This window comes from Taudactylus pleione, unplaced genomic scaffold (genome assembly GCF_031769625.1).
Source record: "Taudactylus pleione unplaced genomic scaffold, aTauple2 ptg000336l, whole genome shotgun sequence".
NCBI lineage: Eukaryota > Metazoa > Chordata > Amphibia > Anura > Myobatrachidae > Taudactylus > Taudactylus pleione.
Genome location: NW_028284737.1, coordinates 3,886,990 through 3,903,256, shown reverse-complemented (window position 1 = coordinate 3,903,256; position 16,267 = coordinate 3,886,990). Strand labels below are relative to the sequence as shown.

At 42.3% G+C, this 16,267-nt stretch overlaps 1 protein-coding gene across 1 annotated transcript in view; it reads left to right on the top strand.

The window, feature by feature from the left end:
* The window catches only part of AP3B1 (adaptor related protein complex 3 subunit beta 1), a 249,412-nt gene that overhangs the window by 150,910 nt on the left and 82,235 nt on the right, over nt 1-16,267 (top strand). The window contains exons 19-20 of the mRNA XM_088443910.1: nt 3,696-3,840; nt 15,804-15,915. Of these exons, the coding sequence (XP_088300036.1) occupies nt 3,696-3,840; nt 15,804-15,915 (257 nt within the window). The remainder of the gene's footprint in view (nt 1-3,695; nt 3,841-15,803; nt 15,916-16,267) is intronic.

Below are 16,267 nucleotides of genomic sequence, written 5' to 3'. Positions count from 1 at the left end.
ATTATCGAAGTGTTCTGTCATCTGCTTCTGTATCAGACCTGTCCTGACATGAAGATCATGAATACTGTATCCAAATGTAGTTGTCTCTCCTACATATGCCTGTCAGCAATCAAAACAGTGGCAATATATGTATGTATGTGTGTGTGTGTGTGTGTGTGTGTATATGTGTGTATATATATATATATATATATATATATATATATATATATATATATATATATATATATATATATATATATGTATGTATGTATAGGGAAAAACAGCGGCAATCTCAGGACTTGAAAAATAAATGAGACTCACAACTCCAAGAGATCAGCGTCCAACGTTTCAGTCGGTGTGACTTTTATCAAGAACGGCAGTGAAGTACAACACATCTTACCTAAATACCCAGTGACCTCCCATAATGTCCATGCCCATCTCATCTGCCGCCCGCCCGTGAAACTACGTCATAGGGGCGGGGCCGGCGCTACCATGATGACGCGGCCGTCTGGAGCTCCAGGCGCTGCATATAGGTTGCCGTGGCAACCCGGCTAGTGGAGCTGTCGCGTGACTAACGTGTAACGCGCCTGCGTCAGACGTCTCCACGGGTTACCATGGCAACCCTGGGGCGTCTGAGTACTGCGTGGGGTAAAAAGATGAAATGCAGGCTAAGTGAAAAGATAGTATCTGGTGGGTAACATAATGTTTAAGCTGTAAAAGCTATATGGGCAATAGAAAATGACAGAAAATAGGGTAAAAGCTCCAAGGTGCGCGGAGATGCCATGCAGGTATAATGAAAGTAAAAAATAAAGAATAAAAGATAACTCATTCAGTAAACAAGCAAGAGCTGTGGAGAGACAGGATGAGAGATTAATGTCACCATGAGTTATCTTTTATTCTTTATTTTTTATTTATTTTTTACTTTCATTATTTGTTTCTATTTTCATGTTTACATATGCAGTATACACTGCACATTTGTCTCGTGTTTCTGTACCAGATTGATTTCACTTATATGTATTATGTATATGTTTATCACATCTTGTCCTGCCCATATTACCTGCATGGCATCTCCGCGCACCTTGGAGCTTTTACCCTATTTTCTGTCATTTTCTATTGCCCATATAGCTTTTACAGCTTAAACATTATGTTACCCACCAGATACTATCTTTTCACTTAGCCTGCATTTCTTCTTTTTACCCCACGCAGTACTCAGACGCCCCAGGGTTGCCATGGTAACCCGTGGAGACGTCTGACGCAGGCGCGTTACACGATAGTCCCGCGACAGCTCCACTAGCCGGGTTGCCACGGCAACCTATATGCAGCGCCTGGAGCTCCAGACGGCCGCGTCATCATGGTTGCGCCGGCCCCGCCCCTATGACGTAGTCTCACGGGCGGGCAGCAGATGAGATGAGCATGGACATTATGGGATGTCACTGGGTATTTAGGTAAGATGTGTTGTACTTCACTGCCGTTCTTGATAAAAGTCACACCGACTGAAACGTTGGACGCTGATCTCTTGGAGTCGTGAGTCTCATTTATTTTTCAAGTCCTGAGAGTTCCGCTGTTTTTCCCTATATACTTGGTTCATACACCATTAGAGGGCACCCAGGCAGGTACTGACTACACTGTGGAGTGCCGGCGTTATTTCTATATATATATATATATATATATATATATATATATATATATATACACGCACACACACACTTAGCCGAAGGTGTGGGACTCAGTAAAAGTCATTCAGACACTGGATGTACAGTAGGTATTAACAATTACTGAAACGTTAATACCTACCTCCAGTGTCTGAGTGACTTACTGAGTCCTGAGTGCCGCAGATCCCAGATAATTTCAAACTCTTTAGCTTGGGTTGTGCATGTTTTTTCCTGAAAGTTCTTCATCTCTTTGTCTGGCCACACACTTGTGCAGACATCAAACTAAGGATCAGTGCTCCAATTTGTTGCCACTCATACTGGCTAGATCACTTCTTGCATCATTGAGACCTCTCCATGTAGTTGTAGCGCATACTGACCTCTAGTGGTCATCTGCATTTTTCTACCTGTCACATGGGACCTGATTCAGAATATCACGGTAAGCAGTAGCAGCCGCTACTGCTAAATTATGCTAATTCCTGCAGGAAGCGTCTGAAGGAAAAAGCTGCCTCCTGCTAGCATAGCGGATCTGATGCCTGTGTTCGATGCTCGCAGTCATCGCTCGAGGAAATCTGAGCTTACTCAGAATGGGTTACGGTACTCCTCAGCCAGGGCCAGGAAATCTGCGTCGGAGCAAGCCCTTGTTTTGAAGAACCGTCCCCATTGCCGCCCCCGCTCCTCCCCCAAAATGGCATGCTGTGGCTATGCGGCACTGAAAGTGAGAGCGCAGATCTGAATGTGCACGTGAGCAGTGTAATCTCTCCGCATGCGCAGATTAAAAAAAAACATTGCGGTATTGTGAAAACATTGCAATACCGTGATACTTTGAATCAGGCCCATGGCCAGAAGTTAGGCTATGCATGCAGCCAACATTTCTCCTGTTAACAAAAATTCCCCTCCAGTTACATTTAGTAATATATTATATATATATTATTGTTTTATAGTTTATTTAATTAGAATTTAATTAGAGAGAGAAAATATGTATTAAATGTTTTGCTGCTCTTCATATGTTTTTAGTCGTTAAGGCTACGTAATCAGAAGTGATTAACATCCACAGCCTATTGCGCCCATGATACATCCAGCACTAGTTAAAGCATTTGTCAGCTATTATTACAGTGCTTGGCCCAGTAATTAATAGATTGCTATTCTGACAAACTCCTGCTGCATTTGTAATCCATTTATCAGAACAACGGGTAAAGCAACACAGGCGGATGCAGACTTGAGTAATAAGCTACAGCGATCACCGCACATACAGTTGTAGCATGTACTGTCGCTTCAGTGTCCCATTTTGTGGCTCAGGAAGGAATGTTTAGGGGTAGAACCAGAATATATTACATTGCTGCCTTTTCTATGGTATATATTGGGCTTATTATGAATGCACATTACATATATGGACCATAACTGAACACAGAAACAAGGGTCTGTATTGAAGGAAACAAAAAGAGGACAAATATTAGATGATGAAGGGGTTTGTGAGAATGTGGACATTAACCCGAGTACACACTGGACGATATGTCTTCCGATCCTGAGGAGCGACATATCTGGTACATCGTCTAGTGTATACCCATGGTATGCGTGCTCCCCCGGGTTGCTAGCAACATCGCTCGTCTGTCCAACTGCAGGCCCAGTGGGGCCTGCAGTAGGACACATCGTGTAGTGTGTACCCAGCTTTACACCCCCTACTGTTCTACTTTATTATAGTGATGTACTTTTCCCATGTACAGCCTTTATTTAGCTCATTTAGCAAGTCTCCAAACGTACACTGCAAACATGGCCTGAACTGCGAGATTTTCTTTTGCGTGAATTACTTTGAGGTTTATAGATCAAGTTGAGAGAACTATTGTTAGGTGCAAGCAGAAGTGTCATATCCGTCATCATAATGTATCTGTAGTTTGTATTGATTGTTATATGATGAAGTAATGTTTTTTAATGGCTTGTCAGTGTGTCATTGTTTTATGAAGTGTTCTAGGTTCTTTTCCCTGGATCTAGCCAGTAACAAGACAGGTTGATGTACAGTAAGCCTTTTCTGTGTGGGCCATACCCTTACTTGTGATGTCTCTGTGCTAGAAAATGAGTCTGACAGCGAGGAGGGCAGCGATGATCAGGAGGAAAGTAGCAGTGAGGATAGCAATGCCAGCTCCTCTGGTGAAGAAGAGGATGACTCAAATGATGAAGCACACCCAAACAAAGGGAAGAAAAGTAAAAGTGCCAGGTAACATTGTTTGCAAGAAATATATGTGCACATGTATCATCACCATCATTGTTTGTGTGGAGAAGATTAAAGTAAAAGAATGTAACATTGAAACATCCAGAGCAAGAAAAAAAAAAAAATAGCTTATAGCGTGATTAACACCTGCACGCAGAATAAGCAGCTATTATGTGTGCTAACCTAATATTAATGAGGATACAGCCTACCAATTTACTAGGAACCAGTGACATCACTGAGAAATGAGACTCGCATCAGTGAGGTCACTAGATATCTGTTGTGGTCAGTAGAATCTTGTGTCAGGTTACATATATGTACGGTAAAGTGAACGCACCTTCACTGCCCAATGCTTTTACGGTGCCTTCAGAACAGCAGGTCTGGCTGTAGTTGATTATAACTTTGACTTGGTTAACTTTGCTAAAAACTGAGACTATTTGTAGTCTTTTTAATCAAATACTAAGCATCCTTGGCAGGGCAAGCTTATTTCTATAGCAGTATTAATCAAAAGTGGTCCACAGTGCATGTTTTGTAGATATCCTCAGGAATACTTAGTACCAGCTGAAGATCTATCGTGTAAAGGGGCCCATACATCAGCAATCACAAAAACAGATTCACATATTGTGATTTTTGTTGTTCTTCAGGGTCCGCAGGAACTACCTTGGGGAGTATGCGGTTGGAGTGATCCATTGCACCAAACAGCTTACAGCTCTCAAGCTCCCAGCATGCATAGGGCCTCCCCCCTATATACGTCGCCCCCAGCCACAGGCATTCAGTTTTTTGTTTGGTGTGCGGCAAGTATCCAGACGCATCCGTTATAACAGCCGGACTGCTTAAGCAGTCCCAGGCTTTTTCTTTTATTTTTTTTTGATTTACCTTTGTTTTGGAAACAAGAGTTTAGCGGTAGTAGGCGCCGATTATAATGCATATACTGCGACTCCTACCTCCGAAACACCAGCATCGCTATATGCCCCGGGGACTTCAGCGGACCACAGCGTGGCTTAGCTAGCGGCTTCGCTACGGTGTGGACTGCGATCGAATTCACGGAGATGGTAAGGCGATTCCTCGTTGCGGGGAATTGTGCGCTGCAGTTCAGGTCTCTGGTGTAGGAGACGCATCGGAGGATACTGCAAGTGAAGGACTCGTCTGCGTGTCCTCACTAAGGCTGCCGGGACCATATCGTCTGTCCCCGGGGACGTGTAGTAGATGCACTAGTGCACACTAGTATGCGTCTGCTACTGTGAGGCCAGCGTACCCGTGCCGCCAAAATCGCAGTTTAGGGGAGATAGGTGCTCTTCCCCCAACCCAGACGCAACTTCCAGTGAGGATTGCCGTACCTGGTTTGCTACTTCTGACCACCTTGTGTGTGAGATGCTCACAGTGCGCTTTGGGTGCACTGCTGAAAGCTGCTTGTCTCAGAGGTTTGGTCTGTCTCCCTATATACCTGTCACCTGGATCAGGTATGTAGCACTCTACATCCTACCAATACCCCTGTGGGGCTGGTCAGTTGATTTAGAGTTCATTAGTGATATATATATATATATATATATATATATATATATATATATATATTAGAGATATATATATATATATATATATATATATATATATATATACACTATAAGAGCCAGCACATCCAATTTAAATAATGAAAAAAGCTTTTATCCATATACTAAGTCCATCAAAAAGATTTCAGTGCATCCATAATATAGTGCATATTCACGATGGGCATGGGACAACCGGGTATATTCAATAACATGCATTAAGCCATAGAGTATTCATCAGAAGCAGCAAGAACCTGCGTCCCTCAGTCCATTGACGCCCGACAGCAGCCATCTCGGTGTTATCCAAACACCTTAGTATTATGGATGCACTGAAATCTTTTTGATGCACATTGTATATGGATAAAAGCTTTTTTCATTATTTAAATTGGATGTATTGGCTCTTTTTTCCATGTTTACAATTTGATGTGCCTTGCACTCCTTGCCAATTAAATAAAGTGTGTGGTGCCGTTCTCATTTGGAATATATATATATATATATATTATGCATTGTATGTCACTTTAATGCTACCTGCTGTGTTTATACTGCCTTTTTGTTTTCCAAACTCTCAGATGTATCTATCACTGTGTTTCTCTTCATTCCTCTGAAAAGGTGTGTGGGATTTTTCATTGGCTTTTCACAAATGTGAAGAGGGTCACATTGCATTTATACCTTATATCTGTTATACATTGCTATGTCTACAGGTAAAGGGGAGAAGGATGAGCCTCCGGCACTGATGTCATGTAAATCCTGTTAGGCTGGCCTGTCAGAGCAGGATTTTGTGCAAGATGGCTTGTAAATGGTCACCTTTCCTATTGGGTACACCTGCAGCGGCACAAAAACCACCCTGGGTTGCCTCTTGGTCTCACATTTAGTGGACAGGGCTACAGCGTCACAAGCTCCTGCTACGATACTACCACCTACTATGGGGTATCCCCAGCATTTTCATCTTTCTATGTATATGTCCCCAATGAATCCCTTTTTGGTTTGATTCTTTTGCTCATTCTAGTCAGAGTATGCTGCTGTCTATAGCCCCTCAGCAGGTAATGCAAGCAAATAGACCAGGGGCGGTAAAGCAGGGACATAAGAGAGGATCACTTCAGACATTGCCTCAGGATTCTGACTATGCCTCCTCATCGCACTCTGATCCTCAGAGTTCTGGTTCTTATGTTGTTAAGAAAGTACTGTTTGGACCAGAACTGGATGACATACAGTGGCTTCACCGGCAACATCTATATCTGCTGGGTTGAGTGCAAAAGTACAGTCTTCCTCTAGGCAGGATAATTCCCGCAAGAAACCGCAGACCAAGAAGTTTTGGTCAACCAGACATCCAGGCCGGACAGTAAGCCTGATGGGGCGGGCCTCTCCCTGGGGGTCTCAGGGTTGGATGCCGACTTGTATAGTTTTCTCATGCCGGCATCAGACAACTATGGATGCTTGGGTTCGAGAGGTGTGGTCTCAGGGATACACCCTCACTTTCCTGCGGCATCACCCTGAGAGGTTGGTTAGTACAACTCTTCCTTCGGACCTGGTCAGGGCCTTGGCCTTCCGGTAGGCTATTGGTGCCCTCCTGAGGTCAGGAGTTATAATCCCCATATTCCTGTGACGCAACAGGGAAAGGGTTATTATTCAAATTTGTTTTTGATCCTGAAACCAAATGGGTTGCATCACCCCATTTTCTGAATTTGAAGTCTCTCAACAAATTCATCCATGTGCCCAAGTTCTGTATGGAAACCCAACAGTCAATTATGCTGGTGATGGAGCATGGAGATTTCATGGTCTCTCTGGACATACAGGATGCGTATCTGCATGTTCCTATTGCACGATTGCACCAGGGGTTTCTGAGGTTTGCTGTAGGTCAGCAACATTACCAATTGCAGGCTCTACCCTTCGGTCCATCTACAGCTCCTCGGGTATTTACCAAGATAATGGCAATCATGACTGCATATCTCAGACGAAAAGGAAGTCGGGATACTGCCATATTTGGATAACCTTCTGATATTAGCACAATCTCAGGAGGTGTTACAATATCATTTCCAAATGACCATTGTCTGTTTACAAGAGCACGGCTGGATAATCAATTGGAAAAAGTCTACTTTCTCCAACTCAGCAGATGGTGCACTTGGGGGCGCTTCTGGATTCCCTGGGGCAAAGGATTCTTCTACCAGTGGACAAGATTGCTGCTGTACAATCTTGAGTGCGCAGTCTGCTCCACAAGCAGAAAGTATTAGTTCACTTAGCGATGCAGGTTCTGGGCTCCATGGTATCCACCTTCGACATGGTGGCTTATGCCCAGTTCTATTCCAGGTCCCTGCAACAATGGATTCTATCTCATTGGGATGCAGATGACTCATTTAGACAGGGGTCACCCATTATGGGTCGAAGATTGGGTACTACTCACAACGCATGCAAGTCTGCGAGGATGGGGAGCGGTAATAGGTCATCACACCTTTCAGGGAAGGTGGACGGCTCAGGAAAGTCGCCTACCGATAAATATTTTGGAGCTTCGTGCAGTGGCGCAGGACCTCCTTCAAGGCAGGCCTGTCAAGATACAGTCCGACAACGCGACCACAGTGGCCTACATCAACCATCAGGGAGGCACACGAAGTCCGGAAGCTATGAAGGAAGTGGCGAACATTTTGCAGTGGGCAGAATGCCATCTTTCAGCAATCTCTGCAATATTTTGATCCCAGTAGTCCTCAACTGGGAAGCGGACTTCCTAAGTCGTCAGGACATAGACGCCAGAGAATGGGCTTTTCATCTGAACATCTTTCAACTCCTGGCGGACAAGTGGGAACTACTGGACATAGACCTCATGGCGTCACGTCTCAACCACAAAGTCTCCAGGTATGGGTCCAGAACAAGGGACCCCTCAGCCGCCTTCGTGGACGCTCTGGTGATGAGGTGGGACTTCATGTTGGCATACCTGTTTCCTCCAATCTCGTCAGAAAGTTTAAGTAGAAAGGTGGCAGGATGATACTAATAGCTCCTGCCTGGCCCAGGAGACATTGGTTCACTGATCTGACTGGTCTATCCATAGACAGCCCACTTCCACTGCCTCTACGACCGGATTTACTAGTGCAGGGTTCCTGCCTATATTCGAATCTACCTCGGCTGGCTTTGATGGCATGGCTCTTGAGCCTACCGTCTTAAGGGCCAAAGGTTTTTCTACTTCTGTGATCCAGACGATGCTTAGGGCAAGGAAGCCTGCTTTCACCTGCATCTATCACAGGATTTGGCATTCTTTTTTTCAATGAAGTTCCAACAGATTTTCAGGGTCTCCCGAATTCGTTCTTTTCTTCAAGCCGGACTAGACTTAAGTCTTCGTCTGGGTACCTTGAGAGTTCAAGTTTCTGCATTGTCAGTTTGGTTCCAATGCAGAATTACCACTCTGACAGATGTTAGAATTTTTTTGCAGGGGTTTCTACGCCTGCAACGGCCGTTAGTCCTCCGGTGGATCTTTGGTTTTCAGGGCGTTGCAAGCTTCTCCCTTTGAACCCTTGGATAAGGTGGACCTTAGATGGTTGACAGCGAAGACTCTTTTTCTACTCGCTTTTTCCTCAGCTCGCAGAGTTTCTGATTTGGCAGCACTGTCATGTTACTCCCCATATTAGATTTTTCATCAAAATAGATGTGTCCTCCGTACTAGAACATGTTACCTTCCAAAGGTTGTATCCCGTTTTCATATGAATGAGGAAATTGTAGTCCCGGCCTTTCAATTTTCATACCTTTATAAGGGTGAAGCTTCCCTGGATGTGGTTCGATCCCTGCGTATCTATGTGGATCATACCAACTCCATCAGGAAATCAGATGCGCTCTTTGTGTTATATGGGTTTCACAAACGAGGCTGACCAGCTAACAAACAAACTGTAGCTCGCTGGCTGCGTATGACTATTTCTCAGGTCTATACACAGGCTGATCTCCCTTTCCCGAACAAGTTGTCAGCACATTCTACTCGGTCTGTGGGACCATCGTGGGCGGTTAGACATGGCGCCTCAGCTGATCAGCTGTGCAAGGCAGCCACTTGGTCTTCCTTCTATACCTTTATCAAATTCTATGCGTTTGATACTTTTGCCTCCCAGGATGCTTCTTTTGGGTTGCGGATTCTCCTCTCTGCTCAGGAGCATCCCCACACTTAAGGGAACTGCTTCAGGTCATCCCCAAGGTAGTTCCTGTGAACCCTATGGACCCTGAAGAAGAAAATAATTATGGCATAACATACCTTAGTTAACTCTTTTTTTTTTTCTCCTTTGAGGTCCACAGGGCACCCACCCTGACTTTTTTGACAGGTGTTTATTTTGTACATTGTAACCAAGCCTAGTGGAGAAGAAAGTACAAAGTGAATGGCTGGGGGCGGGGTATATAGGGGGGAGGCCCTATGCATGCTGGGAGCTTAAAAGCTGTTTGGTTCAATGGATCACTCCAACTACATATCCCCAGGTAGTTCCTGTGGACCCTATGGACCTCGAAGAAAGAGTTAACTAAGGTTTGTATGTTATACCATTTCTCTTTTTTTTTTTTTTTATCCAATCCGCCAACCTACACCCATACATTGGCAGATCTGTCTTTCCTGAAAATGATCTGCAATCTTGAAAGGCTCATCATTTTACTAGTAATGGCCTGCAAATCTGTTGATTGTTACCATACACCAGAAAGTTAGTCTGAAAAATCCAATGTGTTGGAGAACCTGATTTACCAATTCCAATAACTTTTTGGTTGGAATCTGTGATCTATGAATCCCATACATTGCAGATTTGTTTTTTACACAACCATCTGTAGAACGCTGGATTGCCCCAGTTGATTACTGATGTATGGGGGCCTTTAGATTAACACACCTGTGCTCCAGCTAGAAGAACAGGAGCACATTTGCTGTTAAGGTCCCCATACATCAGCAATCAGTTGGGCAAATCTGCGTTTTGCAGATGATTGTTTAAAAAAAATTCTGCAATGTATGAGGTTCACAGCACTGCCGACACTGCTGTCACAGTAAGTGTACTATTGGTGTGTCCACCCCCACTGTATAACACACTGTATCCGTGTTGGAACTTGGAAACTGAACTGCCACATGTTAATGCCGCCCACTGTGTCGCTTAGCTTAGTCAGCCAGCTAGCTGGATGCAACCTTTTGGCCTAGATGAAAAAAATATTGTGAGGTGATCAAAATTGATTGGAAATGACTGGAAATAAATGTTATTGAGGTTAATAATACTGTAGGAACAAAAACAGACCCATTGTATGTGATTTTAGCTATTTTTATGATATTTTAAGAAAAAATCCAGATCCAAAACCGAAAAACAAAACACGGAGGTGAGGTTTTGGTAAAACCAATCCAGATCCAAAACCAGGGGAGATCCAAAACACGGGGGCTGGTGCACATCTCTAATAAGAACCACTTGGCCCATTAGTCTGCCCTTTTTTACCTTTTGGTAACCTCAACCCTATGTGATCCTCAGTTCTTTGTAAGGGTATTCTTATGCCTTTCCCAAGCATGTTTAACTTGTTCTACTGTCTTAGCCTCTACCAACTCTAATGGGAGGCTATTCCACTTATCTACTACCCTCTGTGAAGTAATATTTTCTCAAATTTCCTTTGAATCTACCTCCCTCCAGTTTCAGTGCATGTCCTCGTGTTTTAGTACTTCTCTTCTTTTGAAGAATGTCTCCCTCCTGCACCTTGTTATAACACATGATATATTTGAAAGTTTCTATCATGTCCCTCCTTTCCCTTCTCCGTTCCAGACTATACATGTTGATATCTCTTAGTCTTTCCTGATAAGTTTTGTGATGTAGGCCATGCACTATTTTAGTTGCTCTTCTTTGTACAGTCTCTAATGTATTTATATCTTTCTGGAGATGTGGCCTCCAGAACTGAACACAGTATTCTAGGTGAGGCCGTATCAATGATCTATACAGTGGCATTATCACTTCTTTTTTCCTGCTACTGATTCCTCTCCCTATGCAACCAAACATCTGACTTGCCTTCCTCATTGCTTTGTTACAATGCTTACCTGCCTTTTAAATCACCTGAAATAGTGATTCCTACATCCATTTCCGCCTCTGTAATTTCCATCAGAGTACCCTCAATACTATATTTAGCTTTTGGGTTTTTGAGACCAAAATGCATAATTTTGCATGAAACTGTAATTTGCCATGTTCTTTACCATTCCTCTAGATCCTCCATCATTTGTCTTACCCCTCCAGGTGTGTCTGCCCTGTTGCATATTTTTGTATCATCTGCAAAAAGCCATATTTTCCCTTTAATACCATTTGCAATGTCACCAACAAATATATTAAAAAGCACTGGTCCAAGTACAGATCCTTGGGGCACACCATTTCTCACAATTCCTTCCTGAGACTCCACTCCATTTATTACAACTCTCTGTTTCCTATTCTGCAATCAAGTTTTTATCCATTTAACCATCTTAGAATCCAGTCCCAAGTTTTCAAGTTTATTTATCAGTCTGCGATGTGGGACCGTGTCAAAAGCCTTACTAAAGTCTAGATAAGCTATATCTACGCCCCCCCCTTGATCTATTACTTTAGACACCCAGTCAAAAAAATCAATAAGATTTGTTTGGCATGATCTCCCCCTAGTAAACCCATGGTGTGTGGGATCCTGGAAAATGTTGGATTTGAGATGTTCCACAAGTCTTTCTTTTAATAGTGATTCCATTACTTTCCCTACTGACGTAAAGCTCATTGGTCGGTAGTTACTTGCCTTTTCTTTTCTTCCATTTTTGTGCAGTGGGATTACATTTGCTCTTTTCCAGTCCTCTGGAATTACTCCTGTAGCTAGAGACTGGTTGAATAATTCAGTTAATGGTGTTACCAGCACCCCTTTAAGCTGTTTTAGTATCCTTGGATGTATCACATCTGGCACCATTGATTTGTCCACTTTTAGTTTTGTCAGTTCTGTTAGGACCTTTTCCTCTGTAAATATACTTGTATCTACCTCGTGTATCCTTGCAACTTAACGGTTTCCCCTTTCCCTCTCCTTCTGTAGTGAATAACGAGCAAAAATAAGCATTTAGATGATCTGCTATGGCCTTGTCTCCCTCCGCAAGACTCTGACTGTCTATCTTCATTCTTATTATTCCACCATTTGATTTTCTTCTTTCATTTATATACTTAAAAAAAAGTTTTGGCCCCTTTACTTACTAACTGGGCCATTTTTTTTTCTCTTCAGCCTGTGCCTTTGCACATGTGATCACCTTCTTGGGTCTCCTTCCTTCTGACAAGATACACCTCTTTGTCTTCTTTATGCCGAGTCTGCTTATATTTCCTAAATGCCCTCTTTTTTACTTTCACACTAGCTGATACTACTTTTGTAAACCATACTGGCTTCCTTTTCCTATGCCTTTCGTAACCCTTTTGATAAAAAGATCTGTTGCTTTCTCTATTGCACTTTTTAATTATTCCCACCTCTCCTGCACTCCTTCCAAGGTTCTCCAATCTGCCAATGAATTGCTTACACAACTCCCCATCTCTGCAAAATCAGCCTTCCTAAAATCTAACACCTTTGTTTTTGTGTGGCATGAGTCGAATCCTGTCTTTTTACTAAACCATACTGCTTGATTGTCACTGGATCTTACATCTGATAACCTATTACCATTTGTGAGTATGATGTCTAGTATAGCATCTTTGCGAGTGGGCTTCCTCACCAGTTGCTTGAGGGATGCTCCCTGCAAGGCATTTAGAAAGTCCCCACTTCTAATGGAACTTGCAAAAGAGCCCTACCAATTTACATCTGGGAGATTAAAGTCTCCCATGATTATTACCTCTCCTTTTTAAATTCATTTTGGTGATGTCTTACATAAGGTTCCCGTCCAGTTCCTTCCCCTGGCCTGATGGCCTGTAAATCACCCCTGTGCGAATAATGTCTTTCTCCCGTTTCTATGGTCACCGGCCTCAGTTTTTTCTGCAATATTTTCTATTAAAGTAGGTTTTATTTATTTCACATACATTGCTACCCCTCCTCCAATCTTTCTCATTCTGTCTTTTCTAAATAAAAGTATATGCCGGTATAGCTATGTTCCAGTCATGTTTTTCATTGCACCATGACTCCGTAATAGCTACAATATCCAGATCATCCCTAGTCACTATTGCTATTAGCTCTGAGATTTTATCTCCTAAGCTCCTAGCGTTTGCACACATAGCTCGAAGGGTTTTGTTTGTGCCTTTCTTAGTCCTAGGCATGTTCAGACAGTACATTTGTAATATTATGGCTATTTTGATTTTACCTGGCTGTAGATGTTGTTCAACGTTTAACTGTTTTCTTAACTGTGACATAAATTACACTTCGTTTTATAACACACTGAGTGCTTATAATACACGGTCTGCCGTATAGTCATCCACGGCTGCCTCTAGACTGATTCTAAACTTGAAGTAAGTCTGATTGAGACATGCTACAGCTGAGCACAAATGCTCCACTAATCAAAGAAGAAATTTATCAATGGGTTTGAGTAAACACAAGCAGTATTCTACAATAAACTAGGCATCACTGAACAACATCCCCCACCCAGGTATTATCAATTACAATCAAGTCATTACATCACAATCTTTGCAAACATAGATAAATTACATGAGACAGAATGTAAGTAACAATATGTAGCTTGCTAGATGAGAATGGTTTACATACTTTAAAAAAAAAAACAGCTGGTCTGAGTGAGACCCAATTGCAAAGCACTAGCGTAGACACTCTTGAGATATCGCATGAGCAGGTCAGGAATCAAAAGAACGGCATGGCGATTTTGTACAGATTTGTACCCAGCTTTATAATCACGGAAGGGGAGAAGGAGACAAAAGATAGGGAATACTGGTGGTAAAGAGAGTGCAAGGGAAGAACAAGCCGAAAGAGTGTCCTGCCTGAGAGCTTACATTCAATAGACAAAAGGCTCTGTGTGGTTGCCTCCATTGATGATCTAGTGTGTTAAGCTAGCCTATTAATAGTTGGCACTAATAAGTAGCATGGTAATAGATCTGTAGCCTCTGCAGACATGATCACCCTCTGCTCTGTAACCCGCTGCCAGCTCAGCTGATGATTTTGCCGTTTAGCTCAGTCGTGTCTGACAGCCCTGATTGGGGTAATAGTACGCACTCTGCTCCTTTTATTACAGACAGTAATTAAAGCAACTCTCCCTGCCACTTCCATAACAAATACAGCATAATGCCCTAATTATCACTTTATTAATTTAAGTCAGTATTTAATGATTGTAAAAGTGATTTATATTGTTGCTTCGGCACTAAATAAATGAAATCTGTAGGTTCAATTATTGCAGGTTTTTCATCACTGAAACACTGTTATTATATAATACCGCTTAGCGAGCAATAACATTGTGTGTGTGTGATGATTGAGTCTGTCAGTCCTTGTGCAAAGGACAAGAAAGTGTGCACCAAGGAAAGTTTAAATTCTAGAAAGGGAAGTAGTGATTTAAGTTGGTTCATAATCGGTTATTTCAGATTTAGCCACTTCGTTCCTGATTACGTTTATCAGACTTATCACTGCGGAACCAAAGACGTTTAAAGGAAAGTGAGAAAACGGTGGTTTAGTAAACTACAAAATAGGATTTAATTTCTTTTTAAGGACAGCATCTTTTAAAAACTAAAGGTGGGTATACACTAGATAGAACTATACCAGGATTACCGTATTGGAACAACAAATCGACATACGCGATCGTTTGACCGTGCTGCACATCAAACGATATCGTGTGTGTGGCACTCCATTTTAATGAAGCACGGAACAAGGTATTGTTCCGTTGTTCATTAAATTGCCTAGTGTGTACTGGCAATCTGTGATGGCCCAGGGCAAAGGGAAATCGCCTCGACCGTGTGCACGATTGCCGGTCATCCTAATGTGTACCCAGCATAAGGGGAATATATACTAAAGCTTCTAAAACAGACAAATAGTGGTGTTGCCCATAGCAACCAATCAGATTTGTGTCTCATTTTCTAGAATGCAATAGAAAAATGATAGCTAGTATCTGGTTGTTATGGGCAACATCACTACTGATTTAGAATCTTTAGTAAATCCTACCCCTAAATGTCATATCTCAATTAAAAGTGTGCCGCAATTATGAGTTCTCCCAAAGGAGTTGATAGACTCATTTGATATGTGCAGGGGCCAATTCATTATAGGGTTATATAATTTACATAGTAATAAGTAAGCATGTTGGCAACACAGTGAAGAAGGTACATGGTGAATCAATATTCATATACATTTTGTATATTTTTATTCCACATTTAATGAAAAATGTTAGTTTTCCATCCCATGTGACATTTTCAAGTAATAACCTCGATTGAAGGCATTTCACAGTGCTGGGATTAAAATCCATTTACACAACAGGGGGAAATGCTTAGGTAGGTCACTGTTTTAGCTGGCATATTTCATTTTTTGGTAGTGGTCAATGTTAACTTCTCTTCCTCTTTTTCTAAGTGAATCTGAAGAGTCCAGTTCCTCATCTGAAGAAAGTGCAGACTCTGAATCCGAGTCAGGAGATGACAGTGATTCAGTGCCACAGACACCTAAAACTGTGACTAACGCTAAGGTGAGATATATGCCCAGTCTATGATGCTGTGCACCAGTTTCTTAAAATATAAAATACACCACAAATGAAGGGAAACGATTTAAAAAACAAAAAGAGCTACCATTTGAATAGGTCTTTTTGTTTCATAAGCCATATTACGCTGCTTGCTTAAAATAGTAGTAATGGGTGCCTTTATGCGATGATGACCATTTCACCCATTTAATGGTTCTCTTTGGATACAGTTTTTAATGAATCTGTTATTGTATGTATGCATAGTGTGAACCTTTTGTACTGAGCTTTTCTCAGAGTTGTGCGTGCTCTTTTATAAACACATGTGAATGGCATAGACTCTATAAGCCACCGGTTCCACCTT